Source organism: Zalophus californianus, chromosome 7 (genome assembly GCF_009762305.2).
Source record: "Zalophus californianus isolate mZalCal1 chromosome 7, mZalCal1.pri.v2, whole genome shotgun sequence".
NCBI lineage: Eukaryota > Metazoa > Chordata > Mammalia > Carnivora > Otariidae > Zalophus > Zalophus californianus.
In genome coordinates this window covers 98006267-98025465 of record NC_045601.1, presented here as the reverse complement: position 1 = coordinate 98025465, position 19199 = coordinate 98006267, and the positions used below count along the sequence as shown (strand labels likewise).

The following is a 19199-nucleotide window of genomic DNA, read 5'->3' as shown; positions in this document are numbered from 1 at the left end:
TGGTTTTGGGATCAAGGTAATGGTGGCCTCATAAAATGAGTTTGGAAGTTTTCCTTCCATTTCTATTTTTTGGAAAAGTTTCAGAAGAATAGGTAGTAATTCCTCTTTAAATGTTTGACAGAATTCCCCTGGGAAGCCATCTGGCCCTGGGCTCTTGTTTGTTGGGAGATTTTTGATGACTGCTTCAATTTCCTTAGTGGTTATAGGTCTTTTCAGGTTTTCTATTTCTTCCTGGTTCAATTTTGGTAGTTGATACATCTCTAGGAACGCACACATTTCTTCCAAGTTATCTAATGCTGGCATAGAGTTGCTCATAATATGTTCTTATAATGGTTTGTATTTCTTTGCTGTTGGTTGTGATCTCTCCTCTTTCATTCATGATTTTGTTGATTTGGGTCATTTCTCTTTTCTTTTTGATAAGTCTGGCCAGGGGTTTATCAATCTTGTTAATTCTTTCAAAGAACCAGCTCCTAGTTTCATTGATCTGTTCTACTGTTCTTTTGGTTTCTATTTCATTGATTTCTGCTCTGATCTTTATTATTTCTCTTCTCCTGCTGGGTTTAGGCTTTATTTCCTGTTCTTTCTCTAGCTCCTTTAGGTGTAGGGTTAGGTTGTGTATTTGAGACCTTTCTTGTTTCTTGAGAAAGGCTTGTATTGCTATATACTTTCCTCTTAGGACCGCCTTTGCTGTATCCCAAAGATTTTGAACAGTTGTGTTTTCATTTTCATTAGTTTCCATGAATTTTTTTAATTCTTCTTTAATTTCCTGGTTGACCCATTCATTCTTTAGTAGGATGCTCTTTAGCCTCCATGTATTTGAGTTCTTTCCGACTTTCCTCTTGTGATTGAGTTCTAGTTTCAAAGCATTGTGGTCTGAAAATATGCAGGGAATGATCCCAATCTTTTGTTATTGGTTGAGACCTGATTTGTGACCTAGGATGTGATCTATTCTGGAGAATGTTCCATGGGCACTAGAGAAGAATGTGTATTCCACTGCTTTGGGATGGAATGTTCTGAATATGTCTGTGAAGTCCATTTGGTCCAGTGTGTCATTTAAAGTCTTTATTTCCTTGTTGATCTTTTGCTTAGATGATCTGTCCATTTCAGTCAGGGGGGTGTTAAAGTCTCCCACCATTATTGTATTGTTGTCAATGTGTTTCTTTGCTTTTGTTAGTAATTGCCTTATATAATTGGCTGTTCCCATGTTAGGGGCATAGATATTTACAATTGTTAGATCTTCTTGTTGGATAGACCCTTTAAGTAAGATATAGTGTCCTTCTTCATCTCTTATTACAGTCTTTGTTTTAAAATCTAATTTGTCTGATATAAGAATTGCCACCCCAGCTTTCTTTTGGTGTCCATTAGCATGGTAAATGGTTTTCCACCCCCTCACTTTCTTTTTTTTTTTTTTTTAAAGATTTTATTTATTTATTCATGAGAGACAGGGGGGGGGAGAGAGAGAGAAGCAGAGGGAGAAGCAGGCTCCCAAGGAGCAGGGAGCCCGATGCGGGACTCGATCCCAGGACCTCGGGATCATGACCTGAGCCAAAGGCAGATGCTTAACCATCTGAGCCACCCAGGCGCCCGACCCCCTCACTTTCAATCTGGGGGTGTCTTTGGTTCAAAAATGAGTCTCTTGCGGACAGCATATTGCTGGGTCTTGTTTTTTAATCCAATCTGATAGCCTGTGTCTTTTGATTGGGGCATTTAGCCCATTTACATTCAGGGTAACTATTGAAAGATATGAATTCAGTGCCATTGTATTGCCTGTAAGGTGACTGTGACTGTATATTGTCTGTTTTCCTTTCTGATCTTTGCTGCTTTTAGGCTCTCTCTTTGCTTAGAGGACCCCTTTCAGTATTTCTTTTAGGGCTGGTTTTGTGTTTGCAAATTCCTTTAGTTTTTGTTTGAGCTGGAAGCTTTTTACCTCTCCTTCTATTTTCAATGACAGCCTAGCTGGATATAGTATTCTTGGCTGCATATTTTTCTCATTTAGTGCTCTGAAGATATCATGCCAGTCCTTTCTGGCCTGCCAGGTCCCTGTGGATAGGTCTGTTGCCAATCTAATGTTTCTACCATTAGAAACATTCTTCTCCCGAGCTGCTTTCAGGATTTTCTCTTTGTCTCTGAGACTCGTAAGTTTTACTATTAGATGTCGGGGTGTTGACCTATTTTTATTGATTTTGAGAGGGGTTCTCTGTGCCTCCTGGATTTTGATGCCTGTTTCCCTCCCCACATTAGGGAAGTTCTCTGCTATAATTTCCTCCAATATACCTTCTGCCCCTCTCTCTCTTTCTTCTTCTTCTTCTGGGATGTCAATTATTCTAATGTTGTTTTGTCTTATCGTATCACTTCTCTCTCGAATTCTGCCCTCGTGATCCTGTAGTTGTTTATCTTTCTTTTTCTCCGTCTCTTTATTTTCCATCATTTGGTCTTCTATATCACTGATTCTCTCTTCTGCCTCATTTATCCTAGCAGTTAGTGCCCCCATTTTTTATTGCACCTCATTAATAGCCTTTTTGATTTCGACTTGGTTAGATTTTAGTTCTTTTATTTCTCCAGAAAGGGTTTCTCTAATAACTTCCATGCTTTTTTCAAGCCCAGCTAGTATCTTTAAAGTCATGATTCTGAACTCTAGGTCCGACATCATACTAATGTCCAAATTGAGTAGGTCCCTGGCAGACGGTACTACCTCTTGTTCTTTTTGCTGAGGTGATTTTTTTTGTCTTGTCATTTTGTCCAGAGGAGAATAGATGAATGAGAGAACAAAATGCTAACAGGTTAACAACATCCCCAGCAAATATACTCTATACAAATCAGAAAAGACCTGAAACCAGGGGAAAAGAAAGGGAAAGAAAGAAGAAAGGAAGAGAGAAAAAAAGAAAAAGATAAAAACAAACAAAAACAGAACAAAACAAAAAAAAAAACAGAATATGATCAGATATGATCAGGCTAGTGCATAGATCAGTGCCATACACTAAATTTGGGGTGTATTTTGGTCTGTTAGAAGAATGTGCCTCCTAAAATTTTAAAGGAAGAAAGACATATATGTACAAAATAAGGGTTGATACAATGAAGGGATGGAAGATGACTGTAAAGATGAAAATTATAAAAGGTTTTATAAACGGAATTGATAAGAAGTTGTTTGAAAGAAGAAAGAAGAAGATTTAAAAAAAAAAAAGAAAAAAAAGGGAGAGACTGTGATCAGGCAGGAGACTAGAACAAAGCCATACAGTAGTGATTTAGGGTATATTTTGATCTGCTAGAAGAAACTGTATCTCAAAATTTTAAAGAGAGAAGAACTTATATGTATGCCAAAAATAAGGGTAACTACTATGAAGGGATAAAATATGACTCTAAAAATGAAAAATAAATTTTTTTTTTTTTAAAAAGGGATAAGATGTTGGTTGAAAAAGGGAAAAAGAAAAATTCAAAAAAACCCACAAAAAACAGTTAAAAAATTAACTTTGAAAAACTAATGAATCATGGTAAAAGAGCCATGAATTCTATGTGCAGTATTTCCCTAGCACTGGAGTTCTCCCGTTCTCCTTGATTGGTAAACTTGGTCTTGGCTTGCTGGCTGTTCGTGCTGATCTTCTGGGGGAGGGGCCTGTTGCCGTGGTTCCCAAATGTCTTTGCTGGAGGCGGAATTGCCCTGCCCTTGTTGGTCCAGGCTAAGCAAGCTGCTTGGGTTTGCTCTCAGGAGCTTTTGTTCCCTGCAAGCTCTCGGTACAGCTTCGGAGGACCAGGGTGAAAATGGTGGCCTCCCACTCTCTGCCCGTAGGAGCTGAGAACTCAGGGCCCCGCTCCTCAGTGCGCCCCCAGAGAAAAACAATCAATCACTCCCGTGTCCCCGGTCTCCGGCCGCACTCCATGGTCACCTGGCCTGTGACCGAGCGTTTCTATCTCTGGCACCCGACCCCGTGTGGAGTCTCCAAACCCAGCAGATCCCTGCGGTGCACTCCCACACCGCTCCTCCCAGGGGAGGAAGGGGAGTCTCCCTGGATCTGCCGCTTGTTGGGTCCCTGCTGGAGGAGCAGTGGCCCGACTGGGTCGCGGATCACAGTTTATGGCAACCCCGAGCTGAGAGCCCGCGCCTCGGCTGTCTCTGCAGCCGGCTTCCCAGCTCTGATACCTGGGAGCTCTGCTGCACTCAGGTACCCTCGGTCTGTCTGTGACCCCGAGGGTCCTGAGACCACACTGTCCCGCGAGGATTCCACCCCTCGCTTAGCCACTGCAGTGACGTCCCTCCGCGGAGCCAACTTCTAAAAGTTCCGATTTTGTGCTCCGCGGCTCTATCACTTGCCGGAAGCGGCCGAAGGAGGCCCTCTCCCCCCCGTCTATCCTCCCGAATATCGCCTTGGATTCACTTCTCCGCACGTCCTACCTTCTAGTAAGTGGTTGCTTCTCTCTTCAGAGAGTTGTTGCTACTCTCTTCTTTGATCTCCTGTTGAGTTCGTAGGTGTTCAGAATGGTTTGATCCCTATTCAGCTGAATTCCTGAGACCAGACGAAATCCAGGTCTCCTACTCCTCCGCCATCTTGCTCCCAGGTTAGCCGAGTTGTGTAAGTTCTTAATATATAGTAGATATTAACTTCTTGTCAGATCTATCATTTGCAAATATCTTCTCCCATTCAGTAGGTTGCCTTTTTGTTAATGGTTTCCTTCACTGTATAAAACCTTTTTATTTTGGTATAGCCCCAATGGTTTATTTTTGCTTTTGTTTTCCTTGCCCCTACAAAGAGACATATCCATGAATATGTTGCGAAGGCTAATGGCAAAGAGATTATTGCTTATGTTTTCTTCTAGAAGCTTTATGGTTTCAGCTCGCTCATTTAGGTCCTTAACCCATTTTGAGTTTATTTTTGTGTATGGTGTAAGAAAGTGGTCCAGTTTCATTCATTTGCATGTAGGTGTCCAGCTTTCCTTTTCTTTATTGAAGAAACTTTTTCTCCATGGTATATTCTTGCCTCCTTTGTCATAGATTAACTATATAAGAATGGGTTTATTTCTGGACTATCTAGTCTGCTCCATTGACCTATATGTCTGTATTTGTACCATACTGTTTTGATTACTACAGCTTTGTAGTACATCTTGAAATCTGGGATTGTGATACCTAGAGCTTGTTCTTCTTTCTTAAGTTTGCTTTGGTTATTTGGCATCTTTTGTAGATTGATATAAATTTTAGTATTTTTTGTTCTATTTCTGTGAAAAATGCTGTTGGTATTTTGAAAGGGATTGTATTGAATCTATAGATTGCTTTAGGTGGTATGGGCATTTAATGATATTAATTTTTCCAAGACATAAGCATGCTATGTCTTTCCATTTGTTTGTGTCATCTTCAATTTCTAGCATCAGTGATTTGTAGTTTTTGGAGTACAGGTTTTTCAATCCTTGGTTAAGTTTATTCCTAGGTATTTTATTATTTTTGGTGCAACTGTAAATGAAACTGTTTTCTTGATTTCTCTTTCCACTACTTCATTATTGTGTATAGAAACACAACCTAAGGGGGGGAAATCGGAGGGGGAGATGAACCATGAGAGACCATGGACTCTGAGAAACAAACTGAGGGTTCTAGAGGGGAGGGGGGTGGGGGGATGGGTTAGCCTGGTGATGGGTATTAAGGAGGGCACGTTCTGCGTGGAGCACTGGGTGTTATGCACAAACAATGAAACATGGAACACTACATCAAAAACTAATGATGTTATATATGGTGATTAACATAAAATAACATATAGCATTCAAAAAAAAAAGGAAACACAACCTATTTCTGGGTATTAATTTTGTATCCTGCAACTTAATTCATTTATTACTTTGAGTAGTTTTTTGGTGGAGTCTTTAGGGTTTTCTATGTATGGTATCTGTCATCTGCAAACGGAGACAGTATTACTTCTTCCTTACCAATTTTGATGGTTTCTATTTCTTTTTCTTAGATAAAATGGCTGGGGCTAGGACTTCCAGTACTATGTTGAATAAAAGTGTTCCTGATCTTAGAGGAAAAGCTCTCAGTTTTTCCATCATTGAATATGATGTTAGCTGTGAGTTTTTCATGTATGGCTTTTATTATGTTGAGGTATATTCCCTCTAAACCTGTTTTGTTAAGAGTTTTCATCATGAACAGATGTTGAATTTTGTCAAATGCTTCTTCAACATCTGAGATGATCACATGATTTTTATCCTTTGTCAATGTGGTGTATCACTTTAATTGATTTGAAAATTTGAACCATTCTTGCGTTCTTGGAATAAATCCCACATGATTGGGGTGCATGATCCTTTTAAAGTATTGTTGAGTGCTGTTTGCTAATAGTTTTGTTGAGGGTTTCTGCATCTATATTCATCAGGGATATTGGCCTGTGCTTTTCTTTTTTCTTGTTTCTTGTAGTGTTTTTGATGTTTATAGCAGGGTAATGCTGGCCTATAGAATGTATTTAGAAGCTTTCCTTCCTCTTCTTTTTGGGAAAAGCTTGAGAAGAATAGGTGTTAACTCTTTTTTTAAATGTTTGGTAGAATTCATGTGTAAAGCCACCTGGTCCTGGACTTTTGTTTGTTGGGAGTTGATTACCAGTTCAATTTTGTTGTAATTGGTTTGTTTAGATTTTCTATTTCTCCCTGATTCAGTTTTGGAAGATTATACATTTCTAGGAATTTATCCATTTCTTCTTAGTTGTCCAATTTGATGGCATATAATTTTTTTGTAGTATTCTTTTATAATCCTCCATATTTCTGTGGAATCAAATTGTTATTTCTCTTTCATTTCTGATTTTATATGAATCCTCTGTTTTTTTCTTGAGTCAGCTGAAGATTTATCAATTTTGTTTATCTTTTCAAAGAAGTAGCCCTTGGTCTCAGGGATCTTTTCTATTTCTTTTGAAAGTCTCTATCATTTATTTCAACTCTGTATTATTTCCTTCCTTCAACTAACCTTGGGCTTTGTTCTTCTAGTTCCTTTATGTGTTAAGTTTAGATTGAGATTTTTCTTGTTTCTGCCATCTCTCTATAAATTTTCCTCTTAGAACTGCTTTTGCTGGATCCTAAAGATTTTTGGACTGTTGGGTGTTCATTTTCCTTTGTCTTCATGAATTTTTAAATTTCCTCTTTCATTTCTTGGTTGACTTGTTGTTTAGTAGCATGTTGTTTAGCCTCCACATGTTTGTGATTTTTTCCAGTTTTTTCTTTTGATTTCTAGTTTTATATCATTGTGCCATGAAAAGATGCTTGATATGAATTTAATCTCCTTAAATATATTGAGACTTGTTTTGTGGCCTAATATGTGATCTCTCTTGGAGAATGTTCCATGTTCACTTGAAAGAATGTATATGCTGTTATTTTTGGATGGAATATTCTGTATATATCTGTTAAGTCCATCTGGTCTAATGTGATGTTTAAAAACAGTTTTCTTATTTTTTGGTTGGCTGATCTATTCACTGATGTAAGTAGGATGTTAAAGTCCCCTATTATTGTATTACTATTTCTCCCTTTGTGTCTGTTAATATTTGGTTTCTGTATTTAGGTGCTCCCATGTTGGGTGCATAGATATTTATAATTGTTCTATTCTCTTCTCTGATCAATCTCTTCATCATTATGTAATGCCCTTCTTTGTATCTTGTTACAGTTATTGTTTTAAAGTCTATTTTGTCTAAGTATTGCTAACTGGCTTTTTCTTTTCCCTTCCATTTGCACGGAATATCTTTTCCATCCCTTCACTTTCAGTTGCATTTGTCTTTAGGTCTGAAGTGAATCCCTTATAGGCAGCATATAAATGGGTCTTATTTTTTTTTACACATTTAGTCATCCCATGTTTTTTGATTGGAGCATTTAGGGCATTTACATTTAAAATAATTATTGATAGGTATGTACTTATTGCTATTTTGTTAATTGTTTCCGGTTATTTTTGAAGTTCTTCTCTGTTCCTTTCTAATTTTTTTCTCTGTGATGAGTTTCTTTAGCGTTATGCTTTTATTCTTTAAATTTTTCTTGTCTGTTTAGGTTTTGGTTTGTGGTTAGCATGAAATTCATACATAACATCCTAAGGATATAGCAGTTTATGTTGTCACCTAAGTTCGAACACATTTAAAAATCACAATTTTTACTCCCCCTCTTCCATGTTTTATGTATGTTGTCATATTTTACATCTTTTAAAAATCCCCTTAGCTAATTTTTAGATATAATTGATTTCACTGCTCTTTTAACCTTCATACTACCTTTGTAAGTGACTGGTCTAGTCTCTTTACTGTGTGTTTGCTTTTGCTCATGAAATTTTTTCCTTCCCTAATTTTCTTCTAATCATGGTTTTTTCTTTTCCACTTAAAGAAGTCCCTTTACTATTTCTTGTAAGGCTTGTTTCCTTCAATTCTGATTGATAACCTTGTCAGGTGGAGCATTTTTGGTTGTAGATTTTTTTCCTTAGCACTTTAAATATATTGTGCTACTCCCTTCTGGACTGCAAAGTTTCTGCCTGAAAACTCAGCTGATAGCCCTATGGTATTTCCTTATATATATAACCAGTTGCTTTTCTCTTGTTGCTTTTTAAATCTTCTCTTTAATCTCTGACATTGTAATTATTACGTATTGTGGTGTGGACCTGTTTGGGTTCATCCTGTTTGAAACTCTCTGTACTTCCCCAACCTGGATGTCTATTTTCTTCCCTAGATTAACAAATTCCCAAACTATTATTTAATAAGCTTTCTGCCCCTTTCTTCCTTTCTCCTCTTTCTTGGACCCCTATAATGCGAATGTTTTGTGTTTGATGTTCAAGCGATCTCTTACCTGTCTTCATTAAAAAAAAAAAAATCCGTTTCTTTTTGCTGTTCGGTGTGGGTGATTTTTATTACTCGTTTACTACTCTTGTCTTCCTGTTTGCCGATACATTCTTCTGCACGTTCTGTGTTGATTCCCTTTAGCATATTTTTATTTCAGTTATTGTATTCTTTCTTCAGCTGATTTTTTAAAAATATTTTCTATCTATTGTTGACATTGAGTTCATCCACTTTTCAGTCCAGTGAGCATCTTTATGATTACTTTGAACTCCTTATCAAGTAGATTGGTTATATTTTTTTCTGAGATTTTTGTCCTTTCATTTGGAGCATACTCCTATGTTTCATTTTGCTTGACTTTTTGTGTTTCTGTGAATTAGGTGGAATAGCTACTTCTAAACTTGAAGGAATGGTCTTATGCATGGTTGTCTCCTGTGTAGATTGTGTGTGCTTGGTGACTGGCTGGGGGTGTGGATGGCAGGAATTGTGGCTGGCAAGATTTGGCGGGGGGTGGGGGGGGGGCGTCCCAGGACATTCTATGTTGGGTCTGCCCTGGTAGTATGCCCGGAGCTGAAGTGGGCATAGGCTGGGCAGTTTCAGGGCTGTCTGTACAGAGTGTTCCCAACAGGATAGCTGAAGTGGGTGCAAGCTGGGGTAGCTCCACGTGTTCCTCTCAGGAGGCATTTTGGTGGGTGGATGCAGCCCAGGCAGGGCACAGGCTGGAGGGATCCCAGAGCACTTCACACAGGGGGTGTCCTGGCAGAAGGGCTGGAGGCAAAGTGAGTGCAGTTCTGTTCCTAAAACCCCAAATTCTGTTGGGCTCAGATGGTAAAACTCAGGAAAGGTGGTGGTCTGGTTTTCAGGAAGAGAAGAATCTAGATACATTAGAACTAAAGACAAGTGTCATTTGAGACTTAAAATGACTGTAACTGAGGTACAGAGCGTGATCTAAGTCCTTGTTACTCAAAAGTGACCCACAGAGCAGCAGCCTCAGCATCTCCTGGGAGTGTTTTAGAAGTGGAAAACAGACCCCACCCCAGGCCCACTGAGCCAGAATGTGCACCATACTAAGATCCCAGCAGATCTGGATGCAGATTAGTTTGACAAGTCCTGCCCTAGGATCATTCAGATAAAGAAGTCCGAGCTAAGAAAAGTGGACTGACCATCATGTTATAAGGGGCTCGGGGGGAGGAGAAGATGTTGATCCAAACACACGGGTTGGCAACAGCTCTTGGCCAGGCTTGCTGATTCACAGTCCTGTGTCTCTAGCTTACAGTGCACACAGCACTACCCCTGTGACAACTGACTCAGCAGAGCAGTAGCCTGGAGTGAAAGAAACATCCACTGCCAGGGGTCCTGTCCTCCATCCAGCAGGTCTCTCCCCTCCCCCTGGGGGTGGACAGCTCCTAAAGGAGAGGAGGCACCTGTTTTGAGACCAGGCTTCTTTCTAAAAACATCTGAGGATTGCAACGAAGAAATGTCATTGGGGCACCTGGGTGGCTCAGATGGTTAAGCGTCTGCCTTTGGCTTGGGTCGTGATCTCAGGGTCCTGGGTTCCAGCCCCGCGTCGGGCTCCCTGCTCAGCGGGGAGTCTGCTTCTCCCTCTCTCCCCTGCTTGTATGCACTCACTCGCGCGCTCTCATAAAATCTTAAAAAAAAAAAAAGTCATGGATGATCTGGGCTAATTACAGCAATCCCCATCACCCTCCATTTAGCTGTGGAACTCACACATCCGAAAGCTGTCAGAATGCTAATTCCATTCTTTTATTTCCTCATACCACAAACATTTTTAGTTCATCTGCCTTTTTACAACCTGATTTACACAAGCAAACTGCAAATGAAAAACAGGCATTCTTAAATCCTTCAAAATACATGTATGAAACATCGCACAAAGCATAGTATTTATACACAAACAGGCTTAGCTGAAGCAGCTTTATCGCAGTTTGTTAAAATTAGCATTACAACTTAAATATTTATGCCTGTAAAAGTTTGCATAATCTGCTATACATAGTTATTTCAGAAGCAGTTAGGACCTAATTGGGGAAAAAAAACCTCAACAAAAAGCACTAACAATTATGTAAACTTAAATTATTTACAATTAAACACGTAGGGTCCTGATTCACAAAACTTAGTGCACATCATGATTCATTCATGGTTTTCACAGAGAAGGTAAGCATTATGTGGAATATTCCCCAGGTAAAATCTAGAATGGTCTTTAGGAGAATGTCAATATGTTTACCGGAAACTAGAGAAAAAGTAACAAAGACCTGAGCAACTGCTTTTGATTTGAAAATTGAAGTGTGTGTATATATATATATATATATATATATATAGCAGCGATCAGAACCAACAGGGGCCACAAGAGAAGAGCTGGTGCTATTTCTGACATTACTCCTGGTATGTGCAGGAAGAGAAATAATTCTGCCCCCTTTTTTAATTAATAAAAAAAATCACCCCCCAGTTCACCACAGGTGAATTCAAAGTAATAGTCTTTCCTCCCACAGACTGCTCTTTAAACTTAATGCCTAAATCAGCAAATTTAAACAAAGAAGTACCTTTTATAACAGCCTTCAGTTCAATGGATTTTATTTAGAGGTGAAAGCTTGAGGCAGGGTGACCAAGCTGTTAGCTATTCCAATTACAAAAGAAACATTAGAGACAAGGTGCCAGAAACCCAAGGTTACCCTAGAAGCATTTCAAGGGATTCAACAGTGATTTTAAGTACACAACAAAGGAGAAGACTCAAAGAAAATTAACAAGACCAAGTGTTTTTAAAGAGAAGTGATAAATTTCAGTGAATCAGGTCCCAGGTAAAGTCTTTTTAAAAAAAAAAAAACCCAAAAATTTACAGTAAACATCTTAAACTCTGGAATGCAGGTATAGTACAGTGATGAGTACATTACATTTACAAAACTGCTCAGACAGTAGGTATTCCAGAGTAAGAATTGAAAAATGTACAAGCCGGTTCACAAGGACTTTAGATACAATGTTATTAAAATACGTTGTTAATCATAAAAATATTTTACTATGTACATGTATGCTGTATAAACTCTAGATTTACCTACTGAAAGAAAGCCTCTAAACCCATCTCTGGCCGACTGGCCCAACAGACGGTGCCATTCTAGAATTTGGTCTTCATCCCACACACAGGGGCTGAGGAGTACTGCAGTCAGTTCTCCAATAAAATAGTAATGTGTTTTTCCTTTGGCAGAAGGTCTAGTTGGAAGAGTCAGTTTTACTTCCACTGTATTTTACTTTCCTAAATGCTGGTCCAAGTAACTCTGGGCATTCACATAATTCATTTGCAATTTGGTTACACTTTAAAATAAGGCTATAGTTCATTTCATCAGTTATCACACTGTCTTGCTTGTAGTCAGGATGGTTTGCGATAAACTCTCTCATCCACCTGGCAACTGTCATTAGTTCTCCTGGGGAGGGGGGGAATTAAGACAACATAAGTTAATAGAAGTTTTTTTTTTTTTTTTTTTTTTTTTTTACAGTAAGTTCACATTTGGTGACCGGCATAAACACAATCCTAAAGAAAAATCAGTACGACCTTCTGGTGTACCCACATGGCAGAGGCTGGGAAAAAGGCTTTCCAGGGTGTTTGGGGAAGAATTTTAGGTTGCAGGCAGGCAACTAGCACACACATCCCAAGGTTCGATGTTACCCACACAGGGGCACTGCCAGCTCTTCAGGAACAGGAAGCCACTAAGGAGGTCACGTACTCAAGGACTACAGCTAACACTGATGTGTGATGTGGAAGTTGGCAGGAGAGTAGACCCTAGGAGTTCTCATCACAAGAAGTTTTCTTTTTCTTTTCTTCTGTCTACATAAGAAGAGGATCTTAACTGAGCCTACTGTGGTAATCGCTTCATAATATATGTAAATCAAACCATCATGCTGCAGGCCTTACATTTATACTATGATGTATGTCAATTATTCTTCAACCAAACTGGAAAGAAATCCAAAACCAGGAGCTAATATGTACTAGAGCATGTGTCCTACCATTTGGCTGGAGCTGCTACTGATTCAGGAACTGTAGGTTCTGAAGTTCCCAGAACCCTCTTGGATCAAAGAGGTGGAGAAAATAAGGAATAGTTAAGTAGAATGAAGGGAGGAACTGGCAGACATGCCGTTTCAGGGCATATCTTATGTGACTCCAGAAAGTTCATGAAAGTCTCAAGGGAAATGTCAGACACCATTACTGTTACTCTTACAGCTGACTGCTCCCTTGTGCCAGGCCCTTGTTAGGAACCATCAATGTGATCTCAAAACAAACAAAACAAGAGGGGTTTTGGGGCACTCACTGGATGAGAAGCAGGCTGAAGAACCAGACGTCCTAGCTGTCGCTCCTGTAACCTAGAGTTACTTAGCCCTAAAGAGAGAGCCCGTGATGATGTACAACAAACACAGCTACCCATAAATGACTAATAGGCAATCTAGATACTCCAGTTCATTGTCTAAGATGCTATGGACTTAAAGATGCACTGCTTTATGAACTGGCACGAGAAAAAGCACTGCTAATTAGATGGTCAGCGATTATAAGGTGTATCCCACTGCAGAGACATCAAGTGTGAAAAAGAATGCACTGATAAAATACAGTATACTTGAAAAGACTACGTTAAGAAACTGAAGGTTGTAAGACTGTAAAGGTTCTGCCTACATTAAGATTTAAAACAAGAAAGAAAAAGCAAAGGCTGCCATACCAGATGCTCTCTTCTTAATTAGCTTTAGGTAGTTCAGAATACTGCATCTGGTGTCCACGTCCACTTCCATGTTTTCGAGGTAAGAGTTCAGAATCGGGATCAGCCCAGGAAACACAGCTTCCTGCGAAAAGCAGGGCACACCATTAGTGCTCTGGCCACGGGCGGAGGCGGTGAGGGGCGCGGAGCAGAGCCCCTACCTTCCCGTTGATGATGGTGTCTATGCTCATCAGGGTGTACTCCTCCACTGCCTGCTCCGTGCTCTTCTGGGCCTTGCTGTAGCCGTCCACCACGGCGGTGCCACCTGCCAGAGGACAGGACAGAGGCGCTTGAGCAGCATGCTGTAGCCTAAAGTAAGTGGCCCTAGAAATCCAAGAGAATATAATACCTTTGCAAATATCTTTCCTGAAATAAAACATTCCCTGCAAGACAGCATCGCGTTTCTGTGCAACTTTCATGTTTTCATCAACCTAAGGGAGAAAAATAATCACGGCTACGTCAGAACATTCTCGATCCAACACAGAAGTTGTGGTGCCTTCCTCACTTTTGCAATTAAGACTCACCCCACAAGAATTCTACTTTCCCCTTCAACGCTTTCTGTTGGAGGAACAGACTTTTCACTTTTATGTGCGGCCTGTGTCCTCCAACTACAGATTGGCATGTGCTTTTTAATAAGAACGGGGGCATTCTAAGTTTACTTTAAAAAACCAACAAAAACTTTTATTCACATGGGCTGCCTGTACTCCAAAACACCTTTGGAGTGCTTTGTGACTGAGCCTAGTAGGAAATCCCTGGAGGGCAAGGGGTTGGTTCTCTTCCCACAGCACAGTGACTCACCCAAGATGCCAGGCTAACCAAAGGCAGAGAACCCAGAGAGAACTTCTGGTTCAGTGCTGTGCCCTCCCTACCACGGGGGATTTGCTGCCTCACTGTGGTGAGGAGAGGAAAAGAATCGACAGGTTGTCAGATATGGAATAAGGTTAGCCCTCCAAGAACAGAGGGTCCATCTGGTAGTTCTGGCCACAGCAACTATACATGAGCTCAAAAAACTTTTTAAAAAATATATATATATACCCAGGAGTGCCTGGGTGGCTCAGCTGGCTAAGCATCAGACTCTTGATCTCAGCTCAGGTCTTGATCTCAGGGTCTTGAGTTCAAGCCCAACACTGGGCTCTATGATGGGCATGGAGCCTACTTAAAAAAAAAGAAAAAAAAATACACTCAGCAGTAAGACTACTGGATCATGTGGTATGCCCAGGCCACACACCAGACCAGTTGAATCAGAGCCTGCGATTGTGGGTCCCAGCTATCTATTTTATATCAAAGCTTCATTTCTGGTGTACAAAATAGTGATTCAACAACTGAATCCATTATGCTGTGCTTGCAACAAGTGAAGCTCCCATCTGTCACCATACAATGCTACTGAAGTACCAACGACTATATTCCCTGTCCTTTCACTTTCGCTTTCCTCCCTGGGACTTAGTCCTTGATAACTGGAAGCCCGTGCCACCTGCTGCCCTTCCCCATTTTGCTCACTCCCCCACTGCCTCCCCTCTGGCAACCATCAGTTTGTTCTCTGTATTTAAGGGTCTGATTCTGCTTTTTTTGTTCATTTTTTTTTAGATTCTACGTAGAAGTGAAATCACAAGGAATTGGTCTTTCTCTGACTCAGAATAATACTCTTTAGGGTCCATCCGTGCTGTCGCAAATGGCAACATCTCATTCTTTTTTACAGCTGAGTACTATTCCATTGTACATATAACCACATCTTTTTTCTCCATCTATTGATGGACACTTGGATCGCTTCCATATCTTGGCTATTGTAAATAATGCTGCAATAAACATAATGGGGTGTTTATCTTTTTGAATTAATATTTTCATTTTCTTCGGGTAATACCAGTAGTGGAATTACTAAATCATATTGCAATTCTATTTTTTTGAGGAACCTTCATATATATGGTTTCCCACAGTAGCTCCGCTAACTTACATTCCCACCAAAGTGCAACAAAGGGTTTTTTCTCCTCATCCTCACCAACATTGCTATATCTTGTCTTTTTGATTCTAGCCATTTTGACAGGTGTAAGATGATATCTCATTGTGGTTTCGATTTGCACATCCCTGACAGTGAGTGATGAACAACTTTTCATATGTCTGCTGGCCATTTGCAGGTCTTCTTTGGAAAAATGTGTATTCAAGCCCTCTGTCCATTTTTTAATAGGATTTTGTTTTGTGTGTGTGCATGTTGAAATTTTTATATATATATATTCTGCATATTAACAGATATAACATTTGCAGGTATCTTCTATTCAGCATGCTGCCTTTTTGTTTTGCTGATTGTTTCCTTTTCTGTGCAAAAGCTTTTTAGTTTGATGTGGTTACAGATTTTTGCTCATTTCCCTTGCCAAAGGAGATGTATCTAGAAAAATATTGCTAAGGTACGTGTCAAAGATTACTGCTTATGTTTTCTTCTATGAGTTTTATGGTTTTAGGTCTCACATTCAGGCCTTCAATCCATCTTGAGTTTATTTTTATATCTGGTTTAAGAAAGTGGTTCAGTTTCATTCTTTTGCACGTTGCTGTCCAGTTTTCCCAGTACTATTTATTGAAGAGACTGTCTTTTTCCCATTGTATATTCTTGCCTCCTTTGTCACAGACTGACCACCTAAGAGTGGGTTTATTCTGGGGCTTTCTATTCTGTTCCACTGACGTATGTGTCTACCTTTGGGCCAGTACCTTACTGTTTCAACTATAATAGCTTTGTAGTCTATCTTGAAATCTCAGATTGTGATACCCCTAGCTTTGTTTGTTCTTTCTCAAGATTGCTTTGGCTATTTGGGGGAAGGTTTTTTTTGTTGTTGTTCCAAACAGATTTTAGGATTATTCTATGAAAAATACTATTGGTATTTTGATAGGAATTGCACTGAATCTGCAGATTGTTTTAGTAGGGACATTTTAACAATATTTTTCCAGTCCATAAGCATGGTATGTCTTTCCATTTGTTAATGTCACCTCCAGTTTCTTTCATCATTGTTTTATAGTTTTCAGAGTACAGGTTTTTCACTCCTTGGTTAAGTTTATTTCTAGGTATTTTCTTTTTTGCTTAATTGTATATAAATTTTACTTTCTGCTTTGTTATTGTGTATAGAAATGCAACAGATTTCTGTGAATTTTATATCCTATAGCTTTACTGATTCATTTATTACCTCAAGAGTTTTTTTGGTGTAGTCTTTAGAGTTTCCTATACAGTATCATGTCATCTGCAAATGAGTTTAACTTCTTACCAATTTGGATGCCTTTTATTTCTTTTTCTTGTCAGATTGCTGGGACGAAGATGACTTCCAGTCCTATGCTGAATAAAAGTGGTAAGAATAGATATCCTTGTCTTGTTCCTGATCTTAGAGGAAAAGCTCTCAGTTTTTCACCATTGAGTATGTTAGCCGTGGGTTTTTCATATATGGCCTTTATTAAGTTATGTTCCCTCTAAACCCACTTTGTTGGGAGTATTCATGAATGGATGTTGAATTTTGCCATTTTTGCATCCACTGAAATAATGATTTTTATCTTCCACTCCATTAATGTGGTGTACCACATTGACAGATTTGCAACTACTGAACAATCCTTGCACCCCCAGAATAAATCTCACTTGATCATGGTGAATGATCCTTTTAATGTGTTGTTGAATATGGTTTTCTAATATCTTATTGAGGATTTTGCATCTCTGTTCATCAAAGATATTCACCTATACATCTTCATCTGGTTTTGGTAATAGGGTAATGCTGTCCTCATAGAATGTATTTGTAAGCTCTTCTTCCTCTTCTATTTTTTTGCAACAGTTTGAGGGAAATAGGTATTAACTCTTCTTTAAATGTTTGGTAGAATTCACCTGTAAATCCATCTGGACTTTTGAGTTTTTGGATTATCAGTTCATCTTCATTACTAGTATTTGGTCTGTTCAGATTTTCTATTTCTTCTGGATTCAGTTTTGGAATATACTATTTCTAGGAATTTATCCATTTCTTCTTATTTGTCCAATCTGTTGGCATATAATTTTCTGTAGTAGTCTCTTATAATCCTTTGTATTTCTGTGGTGTCAGCTGTTACTTTTCTTTCATCTCTGATTTTACCTGTATTCTCCTTTACTTGAGGAATCTAAAGGTGTTTCAATTTCATTTATCTTTTCAAAGAACCAGCTCTTGGTTCCATTGATCTTGTCTATTTTTTTAGTGTCTATTTCATTTATTTGTTCTGAGCTGTATTTCCTTCCTCTTAATCTTGGGCTTTGTTCTCCTTTCTCTAGTCCCTTTAGGCGTAAGGCTCTTTGGAATTTTTCTTGTTTCTTGTGGTAGGCTTATATCACTGTAATACTCTGTCTCCCAAATTTGGACCACTGTGTTTTTATTTTCATTAGTCTCCATGTACAAAAAACTCTTGATTGTGAATTCTCTATTTTTCCAGTGACTTTTTAAGACCCTTGACGTAGAGCTTGTAACACTTTTTAGTCTCTTATTTCCCATAATGAAATTTAGGAGAATCTTAACATACATAAGCTAAAGGGTCATGCTGAACTAGGATGGATGGTGCCAAGTATTTGATTACTGAGCCTGTCTCCCATACTCAATTTCTATTGTTATGGTTTTTTTTTTTTAAGAGACACATGACCTCCTGAATAATCTATAGACACTTCTACGAACATATCCAAATAACAGTATAATCCATCATGGCTATGAACAAGTTTTCATTTCTGATATTTTTTTCTTACTCTTGACAAAAGTTCCTAAAGATCACTGTTTTAATTTTTGCTTTTATGAATTTCTCTTTAGAAGTATACTTTACTACTGCACTTTAGATTCTCAGTTTGACTGCTAAGGTTTACTTTAAATCTCTTAAGTATTTAAAGCTATGATTTTCCCTTTAGAGACTAGCTTTGCCAGCATCCTAGTTTGAGTTCATTTAATACCTACAAGGAAAGCAATTTTAGATTTCCAACAGTTAAATTTCTCTTGAACATCTTTTTGTTGAATTTTGGTGGGAATGCATCCTGCATGGTGTTTACTTTTGAGAGGTGAAGAAAATCTTCCTTAGGGCACTTGGAAAAACGTGCTGTGGTAGGAGATTTGTGGGAACGACTATACAAAGCCAGCTTCTTAACCGTGCCATTTAATTCCCCAATAGCCTTTCTCTTTCTTTGGTTATACAGCCTGGCAGGTACTGAGTAACAGGAAAGGCACTCTGGGTGATTTACCTCCATGAATCCCACATGTTCTCGTAACAGCCCACTTATCCCCAGTTCTACACATGCAAACAGAGGCACTGGGATGCTAAGTACCTTGTTCAGGTTAAAGAGCTGTTAAGGAGTACAGGTGATTTATGAATTTAATGCTCACAATGCAGCCACATCAGAGCCACCACACTACAGTGTCTTTAATTCTTTTGTGCTTCTGAGAAAGGTCGGCTACACTTTAAGGTAAAAACAAAAATAATACTATCTTGGAAGAATACAGAAAACAGCTTTCTCTATTTAATACTTCATTCTCACACTTTTGTCTGTTATCAATTTGTCATTTCTGCTCTCTCTTTAAAAGGTCATTATCCAGTTCTTGTCTTGTTTTAGGGATGCAAACACCTACACCATTATGTTGCTCTTTTATATCATCTGTTTTAGCTTTTTAACAAGATAGTTTATTCACATTTGTTTTCATCTTATTTTCACCATTTTATGTTCTCTGGGCTATATCATACC

General features: G+C 38.9%; 1 protein-coding gene across 2 annotated transcripts in view; it reads right to left on the bottom strand.

Annotated features, from left to right (window-relative positions):
* Positions 1-10495: 10495 nt before the first annotated feature.
* Positions 10496-19199, bottom strand: part of GCLC (glutamate-cysteine ligase catalytic subunit) — a 48474-nt gene continuing 39770 nt past the window's right edge. For both annotated transcript variants that reach the window (XM_027601785.1, XM_027601784.1), the window contains 4 exons: positions 13848-13929; positions 13660-13763; positions 13463-13583; positions 10496-12181 (listed from right to left, as the gene is read on the bottom strand). In XM_027601785.1, the coding sequence (XP_027457586.1) occupies positions 11970-12181; positions 13463-13583; positions 13660-13763; positions 13848-13929 (519 nt within the window). In that variant the 3' untranslated portion in view covers positions 10496-11969. The remainder of the gene's footprint in view (positions 12182-13462; positions 13584-13659; positions 13764-13847; positions 13930-19199) is intronic.